The sequence below is a fragment of the Falco rusticolus genome, chromosome 9, assembly GCF_015220075.1.
Source record: "Falco rusticolus isolate bFalRus1 chromosome 9, bFalRus1.pri, whole genome shotgun sequence".
NCBI classification, from domain to species: Eukaryota; Metazoa; Chordata; class Aves; order Falconiformes; family Falconidae; genus Falco; species Falco rusticolus.
The window spans coordinates 30,492,986-30,514,020 of NC_051195.1; the positions used below are offsets into that span (position 1 = coordinate 30,492,986).

General features: G+C 42.0%; 2 protein-coding genes across 2 annotated transcripts in view; one reads left to right on the forward strand and one right to left on the reverse strand.

Annotated features, from left to right (window-relative positions):
• Nucleotides 1–7,588, reverse strand: part of PCGF6 (polycomb group ring finger 6) — a 28,421-nt gene extending 20,833 nt beyond the window's left edge. Inside the window, exons 1-6 of the mRNA XM_037399308.1 lie at nucleotides 7,195–7,588; nucleotides 5,860–5,959; nucleotides 4,374–4,470; nucleotides 3,728–3,783; nucleotides 2,906–2,965; nucleotides 2,184–2,292 (exon numbers count right to left, since the gene is read on the reverse strand). Of these exons, the coding sequence (XP_037255205.1) occupies nucleotides 2,184–2,292; nucleotides 2,906–2,965; nucleotides 3,728–3,783; nucleotides 4,374–4,470; nucleotides 5,860–5,959; nucleotides 7,195–7,488 (716 nt within the window). The 5' untranslated portion in view covers nucleotides 7,489–7,588. The remainder of the gene's footprint in view (nucleotides 1–2,183; nucleotides 2,293–2,905; nucleotides 2,966–3,727; nucleotides 3,784–4,373; nucleotides 4,471–5,859; nucleotides 5,960–7,194) is intronic.
• A 160-nt stretch (nucleotides 7,589–7,748) lies between these two features.
• Nucleotides 7,749–20,897, forward strand: TAF5 (TATA-box binding protein associated factor 5). Its single transcript, XM_037399846.1, has 11 exons — nucleotides 7,749–8,889; nucleotides 10,146–10,386; nucleotides 11,544–11,859; nucleotides 12,534–12,697; nucleotides 13,145–13,280; nucleotides 13,956–14,076; nucleotides 15,019–15,148; nucleotides 16,201–16,365; nucleotides 17,245–17,422; nucleotides 17,582–17,759; nucleotides 20,360–20,897. The coding sequence occupies exons 1-11, from the start codon at nucleotides 8,373–8,375 to the stop codon at nucleotides 20,575–20,577; spliced, it is 2,364 nt and encodes a 787-aa protein (XP_037255743.1). The 5' UTR covers nucleotides 7,749–8,372; the 3' UTR covers nucleotides 20,578–20,897.
• Nucleotides 20,898–21,035: the final 138 nt, after the last annotated feature.

Consider the following 21,035-nt stretch of genomic DNA (forward strand, 5'->3'; position numbering starts at 1 on the left):
CAAATTACCTCCACTACAGTGAGTTCAAACTGTATCTAACCCTGCAGTCACAACAATCTATGTAAGCCTTCCTACAATCACCAAGTGTTCCAACCTGAAAGGGACATCCTTGGAACTAAAAATCGAATTCATTTTTTTTAAAGTCATTTTACAGTGAAATTATCACTGGCAAGGGCACTGGGCTGTTGGTACAAAAGCACAGTTCAGTGCCCCTTTACTCCATATGCTCCCTCTGCTGCCTGCCAGCCCAGCACAGCCAGTGGCTGGCACCCATCGTGGGTCCCAGAATGGGCAGCCTTCAAACTGGTATCTAGATGGCGGCTTCGTAAGATACAGCCACAGCCAAGGCAATAAAATAACAGCACACACATTCCTAACCCAACATAGATGTAGGGTAAATAGCATTATATTTACTCTTTTCTACTGAAATTTTAGTCAAAGCGTTTTACCTTATGTCTGTGTATATCCATTTAATCGTGTTTCACCCAATGGGGTAAAAAGCCTGCCTGAGCACCAGGTCACTGGGTTCCTGCACTAATTACATCATGTATTTTATACCACATTCATTAAAGGGAAGAAAAGCCTTTGTAAGTACAATTAAAAACTATATTAATTTTTGAGAGTACAATACACAACAGTCACACTCTGAACAGCTATATAATGTCTATAATGTCTTTGCTTTCCTCTCCTGTTCAACACATGGCTCTTGGCTTTACTTATGACAATCCTGCTCTTAATGCAAAACTATCAATTTCCTCAGTCTCATTTTTTCAGTACTTGAATGTATTTCCATACCACCCCTCTCAGCAGAATAGTAGTATAATACCTTGTTTAAAAGGAGGAATCCGAGACACTGTAACAAAGAACTGCAAGTGCCCAATTTGGGACATCCAAGACTGGATTTGATACTACAGTTTTAGTCATGACTCCCAGTGCTTTCAGCTGTGCTTGTGAGAATTCAGCACTTTTTCAAGTCAGACATAAAGAAAATGAACACTGAAATTAAGTCAGTATGTGGATTCAGAGATATTCTACAGTACAGTCAGGCACTGTTCCCTAGAGGCTTAGCGGTATGACCTTCTCTTCCTGAAGTCCCACTCCTCATCTACTTCAAAAAAAATGAACTCACATGATGGGCAATACAAAAATAAAGCAAACAAAACAAAAACCACACAGACCATCACCCACCTAACCACAATTTACCCATAGAGGAAATTTGTTCTGTACTCTGAATAACGTGAGACACAGCGGAGACACTGGTCATAACATACAGAAAGACTTGGACATGATGTCTATAAACAGTGAGGTTGAATCAAGATGGTATGCTTTGCTGCTAAAATTTCCCTATTTCTGAGGGCCTGATTTTAAATCATTTGTGTAAGTCTGTCATGATTACATATTGAGGTCTCTGAACATTTTGCTCAGACCAAGTCAGGCCAAAAGCAGCCACAATCTGGATAGAGGAGTAAAGGCTGCACAAGAGTCAGGTTGCTTCCCTGCAACAACTGAGGGTCTGCTAGCAGAGTAGTTACAGCTTTCAATCCTTTCTCAATTACTCTCTCTCGATCAGTAACATATAAATTTGCATATGGCCAAAGCAATACAATTTCTCTTTGTGTTCCTGAAAAAAACTCAAGTGTTTGTGCTGGAAATCCACACACCCCCACCCCCACCCCTGAGTTTTAGCATAATTCATTAAAGGCTGTGAAACTGTCAGGCCACATTACTACAGTCATCTTTAACATTTAGCGGAATGCTGCTCTTGCTACCCTGGTTGTAGTCACAGTCCAAGTTACATGAGCAAGTCCCCCAGCACAGCCAGCATTAATAGTACCACCACCTACAGGGATTAAGTTAAGTGTAAGAGACAGGTATTTCATCATTCAGTTTACTGTGACTACACTACTTTGTTAAAAAGAAAATAAACACATCTAGCTTTTAAAACTATTCTTTTTAGGAAGCCATTTTCAGAGTAAGACACACCTTTTACATTTAATTATCTGCATCATCTAGCTATGCATGGTTGGCTGTCAATATTGCACTAAGTTAAAACCAGCTCCCCATTGCTATTTGAGATGGAAGAAATGCACATTCAGCGATAAGTAAGAGACAGTTAACTGTCTGACACACCCAAGCAGCACCCTCACATCAGCCACTTGCACCTACATTTGCCCACAACTCACCCAATGAACTCCAGAAGTATGGAGATATCAAGTTCTGGTGGGATCCGGAACACAGAGCCCAGAACTTTTCGAGGTCTTCCTCTGCTCACTGGAACTGGCTGCGGGACAGCTAAAATATTCAAATAGCCAAAACGCAAACACAACTTGAAATAAAAGCAGTGTAAGACACTAACGCGCACCAAGCAAAACAGATGATCTCAGAAGGAAAAAGAGGCCATGCAATTAATCCTATTTTTTTAAATTACTAAATCTGCTCTTTACACATTTCATGCTGTGTATCTGAACCAGCATTTCAATAGCTTTCAGCATGGCACTTCCCCAAAGAGCTCTTTATTTGATAGTAAGACAAAAAATAATTAGAATGATCCCTCATCTGTCAACAGACTTCAAAGTTCCTATTTTTACTCCTTTGTAACATCTACTATTTATTAAGAGTCAGAAAATGAAATTATATACAAAATGTGTGTTATTTCCCGGTTGTAGGGAAAATAAAACATTTAAAAAAATCCAACCACAATCTGGGCTTAAGTGCTGCCAGTTCCATCTAATTCTGTAATTGAAGAACTGTGACAAATTACAGTAATCAAACACCTAAGAATCCTGTATTTCCAATACTATGTATTTTCTTCAGTTGTGAGCTAATATTTCAAGGAAAGCCCTTAAGAATAAACGGTACAGTAAATATTTCCTTAACAGCGTCCTCTAAAGTGATCATGGCTCACCTGGTTTGGGCACTTCTAATCCTCTTTCTTTATAAAAGTCATGCATTTGTTTCTTCTCTCCTGAAAAACACATAATACAGAACAGATTGGAATGTTATTTCAGATGCTGATAATATCCATACAGTTTCCAATGGTCAGAGCAGTAAAAACTTGTCAAGTTCCTACAGACCTTCACTCTCACTAGTATTTCATGTGAGGCTGGGACACTTAAAATAACCAGACTAAAAGCTTGTTAGTAAAAACTGTGGAAGAAATCAGAGAAACTGGCCATAAAACATAGTGAAACAGCTGCAAAACCTAGTATCCTTCTGGCTGTCATGACTATTTTCATACCATCTATAGTCCATATATACGACTAGATGAGTATATTTCACTCAGTCCACTGAGGTGAACTGTGCAGATTCATTAGCTCCTGAAGTTCAAGGTAAATGAGACAAAAAAAATAAATGTGGCAGTGAGGAAAAAATAAAAGCATTTGAGAGAATCAGTCTTAGCAATTTTTTTTTTCAACTGAGCCAAGTGAACTTACTACATGGAATTGTATTTTCTGTACTTATACAAAAATATGAGGCATGACTGTGAAATATTATCTGGATACAGTTACACCTGTATTTCACGAGATAAGAGTAGATACTGCTATTCCTAATAGCATTTAGCAGCCAGAAAGATGTCAGCTGTCACAGCTAACTTATTAAGATTTATAACCAAACATCACAAAACTATTTTAAAGAGTCCAGAGCAGAAGTGGGGCTTTGAATTACTCTGCTTTCTGTTCAGTCTTTTCAATCTCTAGATGGTAATAAAATAAAGAAAGGGACTTACTTTCCTCCAAATTGACAACTAATTTATAGACTATGTCTTGCAGTTGCCGGTCCAGTCTATTAAAAAGGAAAAAAAAAGTGTCTTTGGTGCAATAGAGAATAGTTTTTGTTAAATTGTAACAAAGGATGCTAAATACACTATTGCAATTTGATGTACATAAGGAGTGGCAGAGCAACAACTCTGTACCTGTCTGAATTCATGTCCTGAAAGCATAGCTCCAACAGAAGCAGCTATGCAAAATTAAAAAGCACCACCCTTCAAGAACTCATGAACAGTATGACAAACTGAAACTAGTTTTTCACAATTACCTAAGTATACCATGCCAACAAAGCTTTGTGTAAAAGGACATCAAAGCAAATAGTTAAGATCTAGTATCACCTGTAACACTGACTAAATGCATACAAATACCCAGCGTGAGTGGTAACAAACCCTAAAAAGGGATATAAACTAGGTAAAACAAGAAACTGAGTATTTTTACCTTCACTATTGAAATGCAACTTGTATAAACAAAGAACACAATGTACTTCTTTAAACTATTCCTTCATTTGAAATAGGAAAGCATCACAAGTCTGTAAAACTAAACAATTAAAATAAAGCAGCAAAACTTGAAAAAACTATACACAGAAAAATAGCATTAACTTATTACCTGATATTATAAAGGGGCTGTGTCTGATGTACAACGATATTGCATTTTGGACATCTGTTGCTATAGTAGAAGTGTCTCACTATGCAGCTTTTACAAACTGTAAAGAAAAGAAACCCCATAAAAATCACATGTCCATTGTACAATACCACCTCTTACACAAGAGGAGCTATTACACCCAGATCTCTCAAATGAAATTTGTCAGAGACAAAATGAAGCAAATAGGTCAATTTCCAAACTTAAGTAAACAGGAGCTCTCTGCCTGTACAGAATACACAACTCCTGAATACTCAGGATTGTTCCTACAAATAATCCTAATCCAACTGATGCAAAGGTAGATGTTCAATGTTGTAATTGTGTTACCCAGAACAAGAGTAGAGCTAAGACAAGAGAACACTGACTACTGCAGACAACAGGTTTGCTGAAAAGCACCCTACAAACAGTTCTGGTGGAAGAACCAAGGTAAGTAAGTATAATTCTGCCACTTCCATTGTATTTTACGTGTACTTTAAAAATTTGGAAGGAAAGCTAGTGAGTGGAAATATCTAAATAACCTACTAACTATCAAATCAGCTCCATAGCATCCTGAACACATCAAACTTTTCCACAACATCTACCAGGAAACTTCTAAGAGACCTCTATAGCTGTACCTCCAACATTATGCTGACCTTACTAAAGTTGTGCATTTTCCTAAATTGAGAACTGTGTGTGGTATATATCAAAACAGTAAGCAGTGCCCCATAAAGGGGAAAGTGGGGAGGGCAGGGGGAGAAGGAAAAAAACCCAAAGAAGCATTTTCCCTTTATGTAGTGTTAGTGGCTGGAAGGACTAGGAAGCCAAGATTCTTGGATTCAGGTATGAACATGGGTGTGGCTGAAAGTGTCAGTTTCACAGGAAGGGTTTTATTAGCCTTGAGAGAAAATAGTTCTGTTAGCAATGGAAAAAATGTTAACACAAGGATTGAGGAAAAAAGTAACAAGACCAGATAATTGAAATAATTTTTTTATTATCCACCTATTTCTACTTAGCAGATTATACAGACTGTTCCATGGGTGCATATAACTGTTTCCATATCTGAACTGGCACTTCCACAACACCTGCTCACTGAATTTTGTGAATTAGCAAGCTCATATCAACAACAGTTTAGAAAGCTTTCAGTCACTCAGAGCCACTCAACTGTCTTTTCTCAGTTAGTCAAATGTCTAGACCCTACTTAAAGGAAAAGGTAGTAGCTCTATTTTTGTTTACTTAGGCTTTATCTTTCCCTACATTTTCTTCCTTCTTAGGCTGTAAAACTGACTGCACGATTGATTGATTTCACGATTTGCTGATGCTTACAATATCCACACATATGTTTTCCTTAAGGAACAGAATAAACATAACACACATTCACTTCAAACAGTTATCTTTGTGAAGCCCGAATATCTCAACAGCCGATTCTTGTTTGAATTTGCAACTAAACTCTTTGAATAACAATACTGATACTTACAGGTGTGCAGACATTCTGTAATAGTCGTAGCATCAATAAAGTAACCTTTGCAGATGGAACACAGGATGTAAGGGGTCAACTCTGTGAGATTTATCATACGCTACAAACAAAGACAGTTTATAAGAGTTTGAATACACAGGCTAAGTCATGAGATTTCCTGATTGAAGCATCAAAATTGCAGCCTTAAACTATGAAAAAACTAAGGATCAACATGCTACAGAAATGGGTTTTCCTAAGAGGTCAATCATTCCTCACATACAGCCCTATTCTAAAGACTTTCATCTAGTCTTCCGAATTTACTTTCTTGTGAATGGCAATCCAATTTGTTTCACAAATCATATCTGAAAAGTAAACAATCCTTTTGGGAAAAGTTCTTTTGGATAAACCCCTTAACAGAATATTAAATAATTAGCAAGCTTGAAGCAGATACTGGTAGCAAATAATACCACTATTTGAAAATGCTCAGTAAGCATGTTGGAGCCCCCAGTCAAGATACGTAACTAATACTGTCTCTTATTTCTACACAAGGTTAGGGATTGTATTGAAGCAAAGACTGAAATGTCACTGCTCTGAATTCTGGTTACAAAATACGCTTATTAAGAATGTGTACAAGTAGTTTCACATCAATTTTCCTGTTGGAAGTCTACTATTTCAAAAAAAGAACAGGTTTCTACTATGGCAATGACCTGAGATCCGTCTGAAAAAGGTAACATGTTAGATTTTTCCACTGCATTGCCTCTGTCTCAAAGCCTGACTGAGGGGCTTTCTTCCCCTCGACGACACCATTTATTTCACCCACATGCCACCATTTACCATCCTCTCAGTCATGCCAAGAGTTTGTAAGGTTTTCTTTTAAGCGAGACAGACAGAATGGCCTTGGGCAGTAATAAAAAGCTTATTACCATACGGCTTACACTGCCTAAGCCGGTGTCCAGATTCGCACCTGGAAGTTTTCAGTCCCCACAGGTGTGCAAATTGACGCCCACGGCTCACAGGACCTGCCTGGTAACCGCGGGCTTGTGCAGACGCCAGGCCTCACACGAAGACGCTGCGTTTCGCACCCCACATCGTTCCCGCCCTGGCCGCCTGCCCCTCCTCACCTCACACTCCCGCCCTTCCCGCACCGCTGCCCCCGCGGTGCCCCGCGCTCCGGTCGGGGCCACCCCCCGGCCCCGCCACAGGTCCCGGCGGCCCCGCCACGGCGGCGGCAAGCAGCGCGCGCCCCCACCTCGAGCCGCACACGCGCCCCCCCGGCGGCGCGGGGCACGCCGGGAGCGGGCCATGGCGCGCGACGGAGCCGTTCGCGGCGGCCGGTCCCCGCCCCTCGGCCCTCACCTCCCGCTCGTCGTCCGAGTCCAGCTCCCCGTCGTCCGTCCCGAACCGAGCCCCGGGGTCCCCTTCTAGCTCCTCTTCCTCCATCTCCTCCTCCTCCTCGTCTTCGTCGTCGTCCTCATCGCCGCTGGACTCCGAGCGGCTCCGCTCGAACTCGAAGGGGAGGGGGCGCGACCCCGAGCAGCTGGGAGCCCCCTCCATCTCCCGGTCCTCGTTGGCCGGGGCCGGGCCCGGGCCCGTGCCTGCTCCATCCCCGCCCGACAGCCCCGAGACTACAGAGCCGACGTCCATGTCCATGGCTAGGGGCGGGGAGCGGGGCAAACGCGGGGCCGGCTGCCCGCGGCGGAGGGCAGGAGCGTGGCCCCACCGGCGCAGCCCGCCCGGGGCGCAGGCGCGGCGGGGCGTGGGGCATGCTGGGAACTGTAGTTGTAGCGGCGGCGGCGCGCCATTGCGCATGCGTCCGGCCCACGGGCGGCAGTTTCCATAGCCTGCGGCTCACTTTTCTCATTGTGGGTTGGTGTTTTGTGGTTTTTTTTTTTTATATACACTCGTCATTCCTCCAACTAAGAATTAAGTGACTGTGTAACGAAATACAGGAAAAGTGAAAATCATCACGAAAACGCATGGATCGCAAAATACCGGCTTCATTCAAAATAAGGTTTTCATTCTGCAATATCAACACTTCTGTATTTACAACACACTAACACAAGAAGCAGTATCAGGTATCAAAGGCACCTGGAAAACGAGGCGACCCAACTGTAATTAATTCGGAGTACAGCCCCTAACGACATACAGTCCCAAGGCTCTCCTCGGTCTACTCTAACAAGAGCACCGGTAGTTAATTAACACCAAATCGATCCATTTCTGAATGAGGTTTCTCGCACACGCACGCCGCAAGCACTGCTAAGCTCCACGGTTCCTATCCGCACAGTCATTACCTAAAATTATGCTTATGTAGTGCCAGGACGCCCACAGCACAGTGGCTACCTCACAATCACTCCCCCAGACCCGTACCACCCCCGCTGCCGTAAAGCGCTGCAGGCGGCGTCGGCGTCGCAAAACGAAGTCGCGAGTACTTAGGCAAGCAGCGGCAGCAGTACCCGCTCTTTGCTCTGACTGTCGCAAGGCCGTCCGCGCCTGACGGTGACTACCTGCCGCCGGCGAATGGAGGGCGATGCAAGATGGCGGCACTGCATGAGGAGCCGGCGGAGGTTGTAGTGGTAAAGCCGGACCCTGACGCGGGGACGCCGCCGCAGCCTCCTGCTGCTCCTCCAGTCGCTGCTGCCGCCGCTCCCGCCGCTCCCCCGGCCCCGGCGGTTGAGGGGGAGGCGGCGGGGAGCGGTGGGGAGGCGGCGCCCCCTAAGCCTGCGGCAGCGGGCCCGGCCGCCTCCCCGGCGGCGCTGGACCGGCAGACGCTGGTGGCCGTGCTGCAGTTCCTGCGGCGCAGCAACCTCCGCGAGTCCGAGGAGATCCTGCGCCGCGAAGCCCGCCTGCTCGGAGATGACCTCGGTGCCGCTGCCCTCAGCCCCGCCGGCGCCGGGCTTTTGGGACCGGGCGGCGATGCGGACTCCGCTGGCGGCGAGGCGCTGCTCAGCCGGGTCACCGCCGCCGCCGCTATCCCGATAGGAGGCACCGTCGCCACCGTCGCGTCTTCCAGCCCCGGGGTGGCGGCGGTCGCCGCGGTGCCGCCGGGGAAAGGTGAGGCCCTCGCGGGGATGGCGGGGTCGCTGCCCAGGGCGAGAGGCCGCCCCCTCCCGGAGGGACCCCTGGCCGTGGGGGACCCTTGTGCCTCTCGCAGCCTCGGAGGCTCTCCGTGACCGGGGCGCAAGGGTCGGTGTCGGGTCGTGCCTCCCTGGGACGGCAGATGAGGGCGTGCCCTGGCATGCTGGGGGGACCCCTGGGTGTCATTCCCTCACACAACTCGGGAAGAGATCGGAGTCTCCTCGGGGTGGCCCTCTTGGAGCAACGGACCAAAGGTGGGGTACCTGGCGTGTTCACAGGGAGCGCTGTCAGAAAGGTGCTTCCCCTTGGCTTTGTGTCCTTTCTCAGTTAACGGCATAGCTCCGTTTTCTTTGTAGTTAGAGATGATGGTCCAAGGTGTGCTCACAGGGATGAGAACAGAGGCCTGATGTACAGGCTGCATTTTGAAGAAAGAGTCATAGGATGTTTGTAGAGGAGGCTTTTATACGTTTCTGGACTGAGTTGCTGGGTACTTGAAATGTCCTTTGTATAATTTGAATCTTACGTATTTTTAATTAAGGTGTTCTGTGGGGCAGCTTTAATGGAACAGTATCATGAATGGATATGTCTGAGTTCCAGTGAATGTATAGGGTAAAGTCAGCTTGTGGCTACTATCACCTGATACAACTTTTTATATGGAAGATAAAACAATGAAAGTTTTTAATGACTGTTATGTAGAACAAAGCTCTTGAAGTATTAGCAAGTGACAAAAAGCCACTGCCCTGTTACTGTTGTGTAGTGGTCTTAATGAATTGTTGAACTTGATGAATTTTGCTTGTTTACTGAAAACAAAGTAATTATGCTGGATATATCTTGCAGGCTTAGAAAGATTCTGTTCCACATTTAAGAGTTTCTAGCCTTAGCGGTAAAGATAACTTATTTTGGAGATGTTAGTGGCTTCTTCCTTTACACTTTCTAATGCACTGATGATCATCCTAGCTGAATTAGGCATTATGTTAAATACCTTACAAGCAACTGTTGGCAGGGAAAGTGCAAAAAAAAAGACTAAAGGTCCTAGGAATTGGCTGCTGGACTATAATGGGCTACCATCCTCTCATTTTTATCATTTAAACTTAATGCTGAACAAGGACAAGACTTGGGGTCATGTTTTGCTCAGGTGCCTCACCTTACCGCTGGAGTTGTTAGCCATTTTATATTTGCTCGATTTTTAAGACTGTTTTGCAAGCTGTTGTTATATGCTAATGCTTTTGCAGTTGAAAGAGGCGTTGTTGTGGAAGATCAGCCAGATGTGAGTGCAGTGTTGTCTGCCTACAACCAACAGGGGGACCCGACGCTGTATGAGGAATACTACAGTGGATTAAAACACTTCATTGAGTGTTCCCTGGACTGTCATAGAGCAGAATTGTCTCAGCTGTTTTATCCTCTCTTTGTACACATGTACTTGGAATTGGTCTACAATCAACATGAGAGTGAAGCAAAGTCTTTTTTTGAAAGGTAATTTAATTTTCATTTGTGAATTTGCATTATGTTGTGTTTCTACTTTGATTAAATCTATCAACCGTAGTACTGTAGGCGTGTGTGTATATATATGTACATACTATTGTTCTTCCCTAATGCTGAAGATATTTGGAATCTGAAGTAATGGTGCCAGGGATTACAGTAACTGTTCTTAAATCCTTTTCAAATCTCCTGTGTTAGAAAGATGCGCGGACTACATGCTTTTATCTGTCAATAGGCAGATTTTAAATAGTCCTTATGGTGAGCTGATGGGCTCCTTGCTGCAAAAGTATCAATGCTTCTTCTTTAGGGAAAGATTGTGGGGTCATTTTTTAGCACTGTAAAATTGCTCTGGGATGCCAAAGTAATATGTGCTGTAAGTATTTGCTAATGTTATATCATATATATTGAAATTCTTCAGATGAGATTAAAGGAATTAATTTAGGTCTAATCTACAATTTGTAGTGCTCTTACTATGTTTCATTTCTTTATAATTTGAGAAGAAAATTAAATATAATTTATTTTCTGGGTTCAAACTAATTATGAAATATTTCAGTTCAGGAGGATAATTTTGTCACCTTCCAATATGATCAGCAAAAATGGTTCTGTAAATAGTTAAAACATTACTTGCCACAATGATTTTGTAACATGGCTTGAGTAAAAATGGGAAACTCTAGATATATGTTAGCTATTATATAATGCAAGTAGAGAGCGAGAAACATACACTGTGAAATGTGAATGTTCATTATATGAACCAGATAGAAATGCATCCAAGCAGTCTTGCATAATTAAATTAAAAAATGCCCTGTACTTTATGATACAACAAATTAAAGGTTTATTTCTGTAAATTAGCTTGTTAGTGTAACTGTTTACTTCAGGTGAGAACCCTTTGGGTGTATGAAATTCTGTCAGGTTCCAGTTCTGTGTTCTTTTTGTCTTGTTTTTTAACTGTTGAATGCTCTTACTGTATACAGTAAGTCACTTTTTATCTTCCCCAGGATGAAATTTATTTCAGCAGAAAACTAATCCCATGTGTGGTCAGTAGCTTCTAAAAGGTCATTGCATATATGTTTCATGTTAACATAAGTAAGTGTTGCAGTTAAGAAATAATGTTTTTGTAATAAATCTTTTATCATATCTTAAATTTTCAATAGATTTCATGGGGATCAAGAGTGCTATTACCAGGATGACCTGCGTGTGTTATCTAGCTTAACTAAAAAAGAACATATGAAAGGTAACGAGACCATGCTGGATTTCCGAACAAGCAAGTTTGTGCTGCGTATTTCACGTGACTCTTACCAGCTCTTGAAGAGGCATCTTCAGGAAAAGCAGAACAATCAGATCTGGAACATTGTTCAGGAACATCTTTACATTGACATCTTTGATGGAATGCCTCGCAGTAAACAACAGATAGATGCTATGGTTGGAAGCTTGGCTGGAGAGGCAAAACGAGAGGCTAATAAAGCAAAGGTAGGCAAAGATTGTTGCACTTCTGTAACTGAACAATTCTACCTCGTTTTTCAGGAAGATACATTAGTGTAGACTGACAGTTGTCACTTGAGGTCGTAAAAGACAGCATGAACAGAACAAAGGAAGAGAACTGTTCAAATGGTTGTTGGCAGGAGTAGAGAGATGATGATGTGTCACTGTCTGGTAGAAGAAACTGTTGAACTCCTTTGAGTGACAACCCTGTAGTTGATCCACTGAACTAAACTTTAACTCACTCATGAATTGCTCTGTGGTTTTAAAATGGACATTTGACTACTTGGCTTTGTCTTTTGTAAAACAGATGTAATTCTTACTGCCAGTTACTGCGAGGGCTGTTTGTGTAGATCTTGACAGTGTGGTACTGCACCATTATACACATAAGTTATGTAAGCTGTAGGGGTTCTGCTTTAAGGAGGTGCTAAGAGATGGTGGGAGAACTTACAGTTGTCCAGATCAATTGCTGGGGAGAACAGCAGAATGTGTACTACACTTGTTATGGGCTTACCAGCAATGTATGTGGTAATATTAAACATAGCAGTTTTAAAGCGGCAGCTCTGTTGCTCAGACTATTACATTGAAAAGTTTCCATTTAAAAAATTAGTTTTCAGGAAGAACAGCAAATACTATTTTGGCTTGTGTATTTTATTGGCTTGCAGGTTTTCTTTGGCTTACTGAAGGAACCAGAGTTTGATGTGCCTTTGGATGATGAAGATGAAGAAGGAGAAAATGAGGAAGGAAAGCCAAAGAAGAAAAAACCTAGGAAAGATAGTGTAGGGTCAAAAAGTAAAAAACAAGACCCTAATGCTCCTCCCCAAAACAGGTACCAAGGGAACAGTGTGTAGAGGTCTCGTTAAATCCAGTATTGTCATGCCAAATCTGCATTGCTGTTCATGTGACATTCTTAACGTTTTGGCCAGTTCAGCTGTACACAGCTTTAGTTGTAAGACTTCCAAGGGAGGTAATGGAAAGCTTAGCATATAACCCTGTCTTTGCCCTTCTAGTCAGTCTGTGTTTCCCTTGATAAAATTTTGACTCAGTTACCCACTAATCTTTCCACGTCATATTAATTTACCTTGTTCCACTGCTTTAAAGCTACTGGCTCTTATTCTCATCACTTAATCTTCTACATAGTCTTTAATTTTTTTCTAATTCTTGTTTCACATTTGAATATTGAGGCATAGGTTTGCATGCAAAGGTTTTGCTTGCTTTGTTGAGATAAACAGTATGGATGGTGCTTTTAGTCTGTAAAAACACATGCTTCTTGTAGAATTCCTCTGCCTGAACTGAAAGACTCTGACAAACTGGATAAAGTAATGAATATGAAGGAAGCTGCAAGGCGTGTGCGTCTTGGCCCAGAGTGTCTGCCCTCCATCTGTTTCTACACGTTCCTTAATGCTTACCAGGTTGGTAAAAAAGAGTTTGGGTGATTAGGAAAAGGGAATCAAAAATTGTAAACATCACTCTTAATAAAGAAAGAAGACTTAACAGCATTGGCAGAGAAGGGTTATTGGAGTAATTGGAATAAGCATTGCAAAGTTTGTTCCAAAATGTTCAAAATTCTCTTTAAAGACTTCTTAAACTACATAATTTCCATGTTCCTTTGTTTTGCTCTGATTTTGCTATAATTCCTTCTTTTTCTTTTCCTGTGGGGCCCTCAGTGTATTCTACAGAATGCAGTAAATGTGTTTCAGTGCAAAACTGGAAAACGGTACTGTTTAGTCAGTATTGACTGTGCTTCATTTATACAGCTTTATTTTTAATGGTGTAAGAATTTCTGTGTGTTTGTGTCCGCCCAGGGAGATGGTGGAATCACCATCCCTGGAGGTATTTAAAAAACACATAGATGTAGTGCTTAGGGACGTGGTTTAGTGATGGACTTCGCAGTCCTGGGTTAACGGTTGGACTTGATGGCCTCAGAGGTCTTTTCCAACCTAAATGATTCTATGTCTATCCTAGAAAAATTCCCACTTATGTTGTAAATAAGTCAAATTTATTTTCTTATTAGTGCTTAGGACTTTGTAATATTTGAAATGCATCACAAAAGATACAGACAATACAAGTGGGTATTTTGTGTGTAGGGTCTGACTGCAGTGGATATTACAGATGACTCCAGCATGATTGTAGGAGGCTTTGCTGACTCTACTGTCAGAGTGTGGTCTGTGACTCCGAAAAAGCTACGTAGTGTGAAAACAGCAGCAGGTAATTAAGACAATATCACTTAATATGAGCATGCATTACTTGTGACAGCTGTGTTTTTTGTGAACAGAGAAAGATGTCTGTGGCAGGAGAGTTGTATTTAGTGGTTAGATGCTTTGACTTTGAAGAAACAGTTTGTGTACAGATGTATCATCGCATCTTATATACTGCCATTAAAACATTTTTAAAGGAATGAGAAATTGTTGTGTACACCTGCTGTGAGATGGTCAGTCCACAGAGCTTAGAACTTGCTAAGCCATCTTGCTGCTTAACTGGATGGTAACTACAGGGTGTAGTAGACAATTGGGTTTAGGTGATTTAGGGGAGAGACTAGAGATACTCTGGGGGAAGTTGTAGGAGGGAACTTGGAGGAGGGTGGAGGAGAATCTTACATAAACAGCAGAATTAAAGAAGCCTGGTTTCCATGAATTTGTGTAGGTGTTGAGCTATGGGACAATATGTTGCGGTTGAAGCTAGATACCATGCAAATGTTTCTTAATCTTGATATTTAACTGAGATGTGGTCATGACGTTCAGTGAATAGTAGCCTACAGACTTAAGTTGTATGTAGTGTGCAGCTGTCAAAACATGCCTGCAAAGCGTGTTTGTGGCATATTAACTTCCTTGAAAAAGGCATGTAAATTTGGCATCTCTGTCACGAAGATGATGTTGTGTTTGGAGGCTGAAAAATATATGTATGAAAAATAACGTGTATCAGTGAAGACCTAAGAAAATGATAATTTATACAAAGCATTATTTTCCACTTTTATGATGGTAAAAAATATTTTAAATGCCATTGTATATTTCAAACTTACCAGTTCCCAGGTACTTTGTCGTGTTCACATCGTACTTGCCTCTTTTAGAGACAATATTGTTTTCCTGTTCGTGGCATTTATCTTTGAACTCCTGATAATTGTTATGGTACATGAACTGTGAAATATTGCAGACCTCAGTCTCATCGACAAAGAATCGGACGATGTCTTGGAGAGGATCATGGATGAAAAAACAGCAAGTGAGTTGAAGATTTTATATGGTCACAGTGGACCTGTCTATGGCACCAGCTTCAGTCCTGATAGGTAAAACAAGTTTACGAGCTAACTAGTTTGCTTGTTTTGAGTTTTAATTATATGCTACTGAGCACAAACATGTTCTTAATGCAGCTTTTTCCAGAAGGTTAAAGCAATTCTTTTTTATGCAGCTTGTAGGAAACTGTGTACAAATGTAAGTGCCCTTGATGCTATGGGTGTTGAATACTGTCAGCTATTACTGAAATCAACTGGAGCTGAGGATGCCAGCACCTTTTTTGAGGTTCAGGTCTTATATGGCAAAATAGAACAGCTTTTTTTCAAACTGTAGTTTAAGCTAGGGTTTAACTAACTGGATTGTAGGGGCGAAAAATACTGCAGCATTGATTTCACTTACAGCGCTGCAAAACATAAAACCAGGCTGAGTGGCATATTATTGGACTTCAGGTTTCTCATATTCTGTTGAGACTTTTATTTCCAAAACATATGGAATAGTATCTTTAAAATAAGACATTTAAAACCATTATGTAATTTTGAAAGCCTAGACAGTAGAAAGGAGGTTTAAATGTCTAAAGTTTTGCTTTTGCATGTGTCTAGTCAGGAAACAGTGATCACAGAAACACAGCTGAGAAGTAAACTCTGTGTGGAACATAAATATAGTCTCTAAATTATGAATTGAGACTGTGAACATGATATGAATTCTCTTTCAATAAATCCTGAAATTTTTTTAGTTATACTAAAAGATTTGTTTTTTAATAACATAGCATAGCAGTTTACTAGTAATTTTTTTCATATAACTGGAATTCCTGAGTAAAAGCCTGCTCTAAGGGGTTTTTAGTATTTTTTTCCTCTTCTCAGTATTGCTGTGTCAGCAGAATTAGTCATCAACATCCAATCATCTCTCTTTTTTGCATAAGGGGTTAGGACTGGATTCTGTGCTGGAATTGCTTATTGTTGTTTACTCCACTAAAACGGTGACTTACATGTGATGTGCTAAACAGATGCTGCTCAGTGAACAGTTTTTCTTATCATAGATGTCTCAATGGTTATACAGTCCACATGTAAGTTCAATATGTAATATGTTGTATTTTCTCCTGTGACAGGAACTATCTGTTGTCCTGTTCTGAGGATGGCACTGTCAGATTGTGGAGTCTCCAAACATTCACATGTTTGGTGGGATATAAAGGACACAACTATCCAGTATGGGATACACAATTCTCTCCTTATGGTTATTACTTTGTGTCAGGGGGACATGACAGAGTGGCTCGGTAAGAAACTGGATGGATTTTTTGCTTGTCTGAGTCAATTTGTGGTGGATTAACTCTGAAAGTGATTAGCTGATATACTCTAACCAATCCTATTACTGGAAATAAAATTTATTTCATGTTCATTAAAATACTGAACACATGTGTTTATGTAGTGGGTTTTTTACTTTTCAACACACATCAGATTATCTGACAACTAAAGAAATGGTGTCCTCTTATGTGACCATCTGATTAGAAGTATTCTCTTCCAGTTTTTTAACAACTTGGCAGAATGTTAATTATTTCTCCCTTCTGAAAAAGTATACTTTTCCAAAACAGATCCTGTTAATTCCATAAACTGACCATTAGGAAACCACTGCATAATTACTTAATTTTATTCCTCATTGTGCAGCAGATCATAGAATAGTGTGAGTTGGAAGGGACCTTTAAAGGTCATCTAGTTCAGCCTCCTTGCAGTAAGCAGAGATGTCTTCAGCTAGACCAGAGCCCCATGCAACCAGGCCTTGAATGTTTCCAGGGGTGGGGCGTCTACCACCTCTCTGGGCAACCTGTTCCAGTGTTTCACCACCCTTACTGTAAAAGAAATAAATTCCTCCTGGATTCCTATCTGGTATAAATCTACCCTCTTCAAGTTTAAAATCATTACATTTTGTCCTATCCCTACAGGCCCTGCTAAAAAGTTTGTCCCCATCTTTTTCATAAGCCCCTTCTAGGCGCTGGAAGGCAACTCTGAGGTTTAACAACCCCAACTCTCTCAGTCTTCATAGGAGAGGTGCTCCAGCCCTTTGATTGGTTTTGTGGCCCTTCTCTGGACCTGTTCCAACAGTTGCAGATGCTGAACTTCATTAGGGTTCTTTTTATTAATAAAACTTTTATTTTCAGTCTGTGGGCAACAGATCACTACCAGCCTTTACGGATATTTGCTGGCCATCTTGCTGATGTGACGTGTACCCGATTTCATCCAAACTCCAACTATATTGCCACAGGCTCAGCAGACAGGACTATACGGCTCTGGGATGTTTTGAATGGGAATTGTGTAAGAATATTCACTGGACATAAGGTAAAGGCATATCACTCGCAGTGTGAAGGTGATTTTATTTTTGTGACGAGAATCTGAAGAGCAGTGTTCAGAACAAATACAGCTTGGCTGACTGAATGTGATTAGACTTAATTAACTTTTTTGGTTGTGTGTCCCTCTCCCTGCAAATGTCTCTTTTAGGGACCAATCCATTCACTGGCATTTTCTCCTAATGGACGATTCCTGGCTACTGGAGCAACAGATGGAAGAGTTCTGCTGTGGGATATTGGACATGGCTTGATGGTTGGAGAATTGAAGGGGCACACTGACACTATCTATGCACTCAGATTCAGTAGAGATGGGGAGATTCTAGCATCAGGTAAAAGCCACTGGAAAAAGTGACGTTTCTGTTGTGTTCTGTAAGTCTGAAGGAGAATGATGTAATTGGCTCTTTAAATTGAGGAAGACAAAGTAGAATCATTTGCTTAGCAAAAATAGCAACTTAAAACTGCTGGTACAAAGAGAGTACTTCGCTGGACTGTGAAGTATGACCCCTCGCTCTTCCAGGAACTGAAGGAAAGGTGTTATGCAGTTAGACAACAGTGAAGGTTGGGATTGTGTACACTGTTGGCGGGGGGGAATCTGAAGTTAGAAGTAACTTTAGGGCAGACAAAGTGGCTGGACTAGAGGGTGCAGGATACTGGAAAGGGAGTGTGACACGCAGGAGGGCTCAAAAGAAGAGAGAGGCAGTGATACAAAAGAAGATGTTATCTACACCCTTACTATTCATGGTAGATTTATTGAAATGTGCATGTAATATTGACAGTTAGGTCTATAAGCAACAGAACTTGTGAAGCCTGCTTATTTTTCCTGTCTGTCCTCATGGATTCTCTGCTGTCTAATATAGCAGAGATCCTTTGCCAGTTTTCCCTTCATGGAGGTGCAAAACTTTGTCTCCCCGTGTTTAATGAATAGTTTTCTTAAAATGTATAGGAACTTAATGAACCCAAAACTTGTTCTGTTAACTGGTTGAAATTAGGCAACAAGTTCAAGTTACTGACAGAAGAAATGATGGACAGACGCTGTAATTATATCAGGGTAATTTCCTTATGAAATGAGGTTAGGAATATTTTAGTTTTATGTAGTAGCATGTTCCTGAATGAGTGCAGTGATAATTCCTGGTGAGCCACTACTGCAGGAGTGAAAGCTAACTGACAAGATACAGGTGCTTGGTGGTTACCTAAACTTATCTGCTAGTGCTCCAGTTAAAGCACAGGCTACTGGGCTTGCAAAATTCTGCAATCTTCCCTGAATCAGCAAAGAAACTGATATTATGCAACCTGGAATCATAAACATTTCCTGAAACTGGCTTCTAGCCTGTAGAGGGATGGAGCTGGGTTAATTAACATTGATAATATACAGCTGTGGGCTGGCTTCAGGGGTGGTGGGTTGGCCAATGTAGACACGGTGCAGCTGTGGCTGGTTCTGTTAAGAGGTTGAACAGCCAATGAAGACTTGAGGAGGAACAAGGAGAAGGCCGCAGAGGGACTGGCATGAAGAGTATTTCGGTATGTGATGGTAAAAGACCTTGCTGCAGCTGGCTAGTTTTGAGAGTGCTGCAACAACTGGTGTCCTGTGTGAGGCCCTTCAGATTATGAGACTAAGTGTAATGAGTGGCGACAGCGGTGATGGCTGTGCCAAGGGATGTTTGAAGTTTTGAACGGTGATGGCAGCACCCAATGAAGCAGAGACAGGTGGGAATAGCCTGCAGTCCAGATCACGTTGAGATAGGTGGGAAGAGCCTGGAGATCTGGATCAGACACTGGTAAAGGTGAGCCGTTGGGATTAAACAGAAGGAAGCCTGACTGCTGTGGAGTTAAGAGACTGAGGGCAATGGGCAATAGCGGCAGAGTACACGGCCAGATGTGGCAGCAGCCACAGTGGCGGCGGGTCCAGAGCGGGTTCGGCCAGCCAGTGATGATGGCTGTGCCGGGGGAAGGTGCGGGAGCAGTGTGGTGCCATGGGTAGCTCCCGCAGCTGCGGCTGCTGCTCTGCCTGGTAGTAGTCTTGCCGGTGTTGAAGGTGTCTCCAGTTGAAGAAGAAATGGGTGACCACAAAGATGTTAAGTTTTTCAGGACACAGAATGATGTGTTAGTGCTGTATTCTAGATCTGCTGCTGCTGAAAGTTCACTCAGCTTACTGTCAAGTGTGACCCAAGAGGTGAAAGGACAAGGCACTATAAGTTCATCAGAACCCCCCTCTGAAGAAAACAAAATCCCAGATGCCAAAAAAGCAGATAAGAAGAAATGTGATCTACCTGCAGTAGATGAAAAGCCCAAGATAAAAGTGAAGGAATATGTATATGAATTTAGGGACAAGTTGTCCGGACTATATGAAAAGTTTATTTGTAAAAAGGTTGTAATGATTGTTAGAAACATAAGATATGAAATGTTAAAAAAAAAAAAAAAAGAGGGGGTGGGTGGGAGGGGAATTGTAGAGGAATGCAGCTGGGTTAATTAGCACTGATAATACACAGCTGTGGGCTGGCTTCAGGGGCGGTGGGTTGGCCGATGTAGACCCCGTGCAGCTGTGGCTGGTTCTGTTAAGTCGTTGAGAGCAAAAGACCTTGTTGCAGCTGCCTAGTTTGGAGAGTGCTGCGACACTAGCCCACAGGATGGTCCTACTTTTTCAGTGCTAGGTGACATGATCCATACCCTTGTGTTTTGAAAGTAGTTGTTTGTGCTTTATCCACAGGACGTTCAGGTTACATCACACGAAAACTGAAATCCTGGGAACTTTTATGTGTGCATTCAGTATATGAGAGGCTCATTAAAGTCTGCTTCCTTGCAGGATGAGGGCATAAGTGTACAGTGATAAGCAAACCTGCTTTTTGAGCTTTAGTTTGTTAACTTGCTCCCCAGTAACTTTTTAATATACCTTTGTTATGAATATAAGACTTTTAACTGTTGTTCTTTTTAGGTTCAATGGATAACACAGTTCGTCTGTGGGATGCTGTGAAGGCATTTGAAGATTTAGAAACCGATGACTTTACAACAGCCACTGGACACATAAACTTGCCTGAAAATTCACAGGACTTGTTACTAGGTACATACATGACCAAATCCACCCCAGTTGTACACCTCCATTTTACACGCAGAAACTTGCTGCTGGCTGCAGGAGCCTACAGTTCACAGTAAATCAGGAAGCCGCAAGACTGACTGTGCCAAGTCATTGCAGTGGTGACCTTCAGATGTGAGACGAGGAGGAATGTCTGTACAGGCAACTAGTCCGTTGCAGGGAAAACAAAACTGTGTAGACTAATGCAACCGGCATTTCTCAGTTCTACTATTTCAGATTTATCCACAGTTTGAATGACAAGACATCATGGCTGTAAAACAAGGAATTTTCATGGTGCTTTTGATAAAAAATATATATACATATGTATATGAAAATGGCTGTCTCCTCTCAGAGATGCTATTGAGCTCTGCTGAAACTTGTGGAAAGTTAACAGCCTTGGTATATGTTCTCAAATGATTGTTTTTTTTTAAAGCACTTAATTTATGGTTAACAAATGTTTGATCAATCTCAAACACAAGCAAAAACTGTTGAGTTTCAGAAAAGAAGAATGTAGTTTAATTCACTGTAGCCTTGGCTG

Coding starts and splice junctions, on each gene's coding strand:
- TAF5 (XM_037399846.1), top strand. CDS start 8,373: ATGGCGGCACTGCATGAGGAGCCGGCGGAGGTTGTAGTGGTAAAGCCG. Junction 8,890..10,145: donor CGCGGTGCCGCCGGGGAAAG/GTGAGGCCCTCG, acceptor ATGCTTTTGCAG/TTGAAAGAGGCGTTGTTGTG. Junction 16,366..17,244: donor GGACATGACAGAGTGGCTCG/GTAAGAAACTGG, acceptor TTTTATTTTCAG/TCTGTGGGCAACAGATCACT.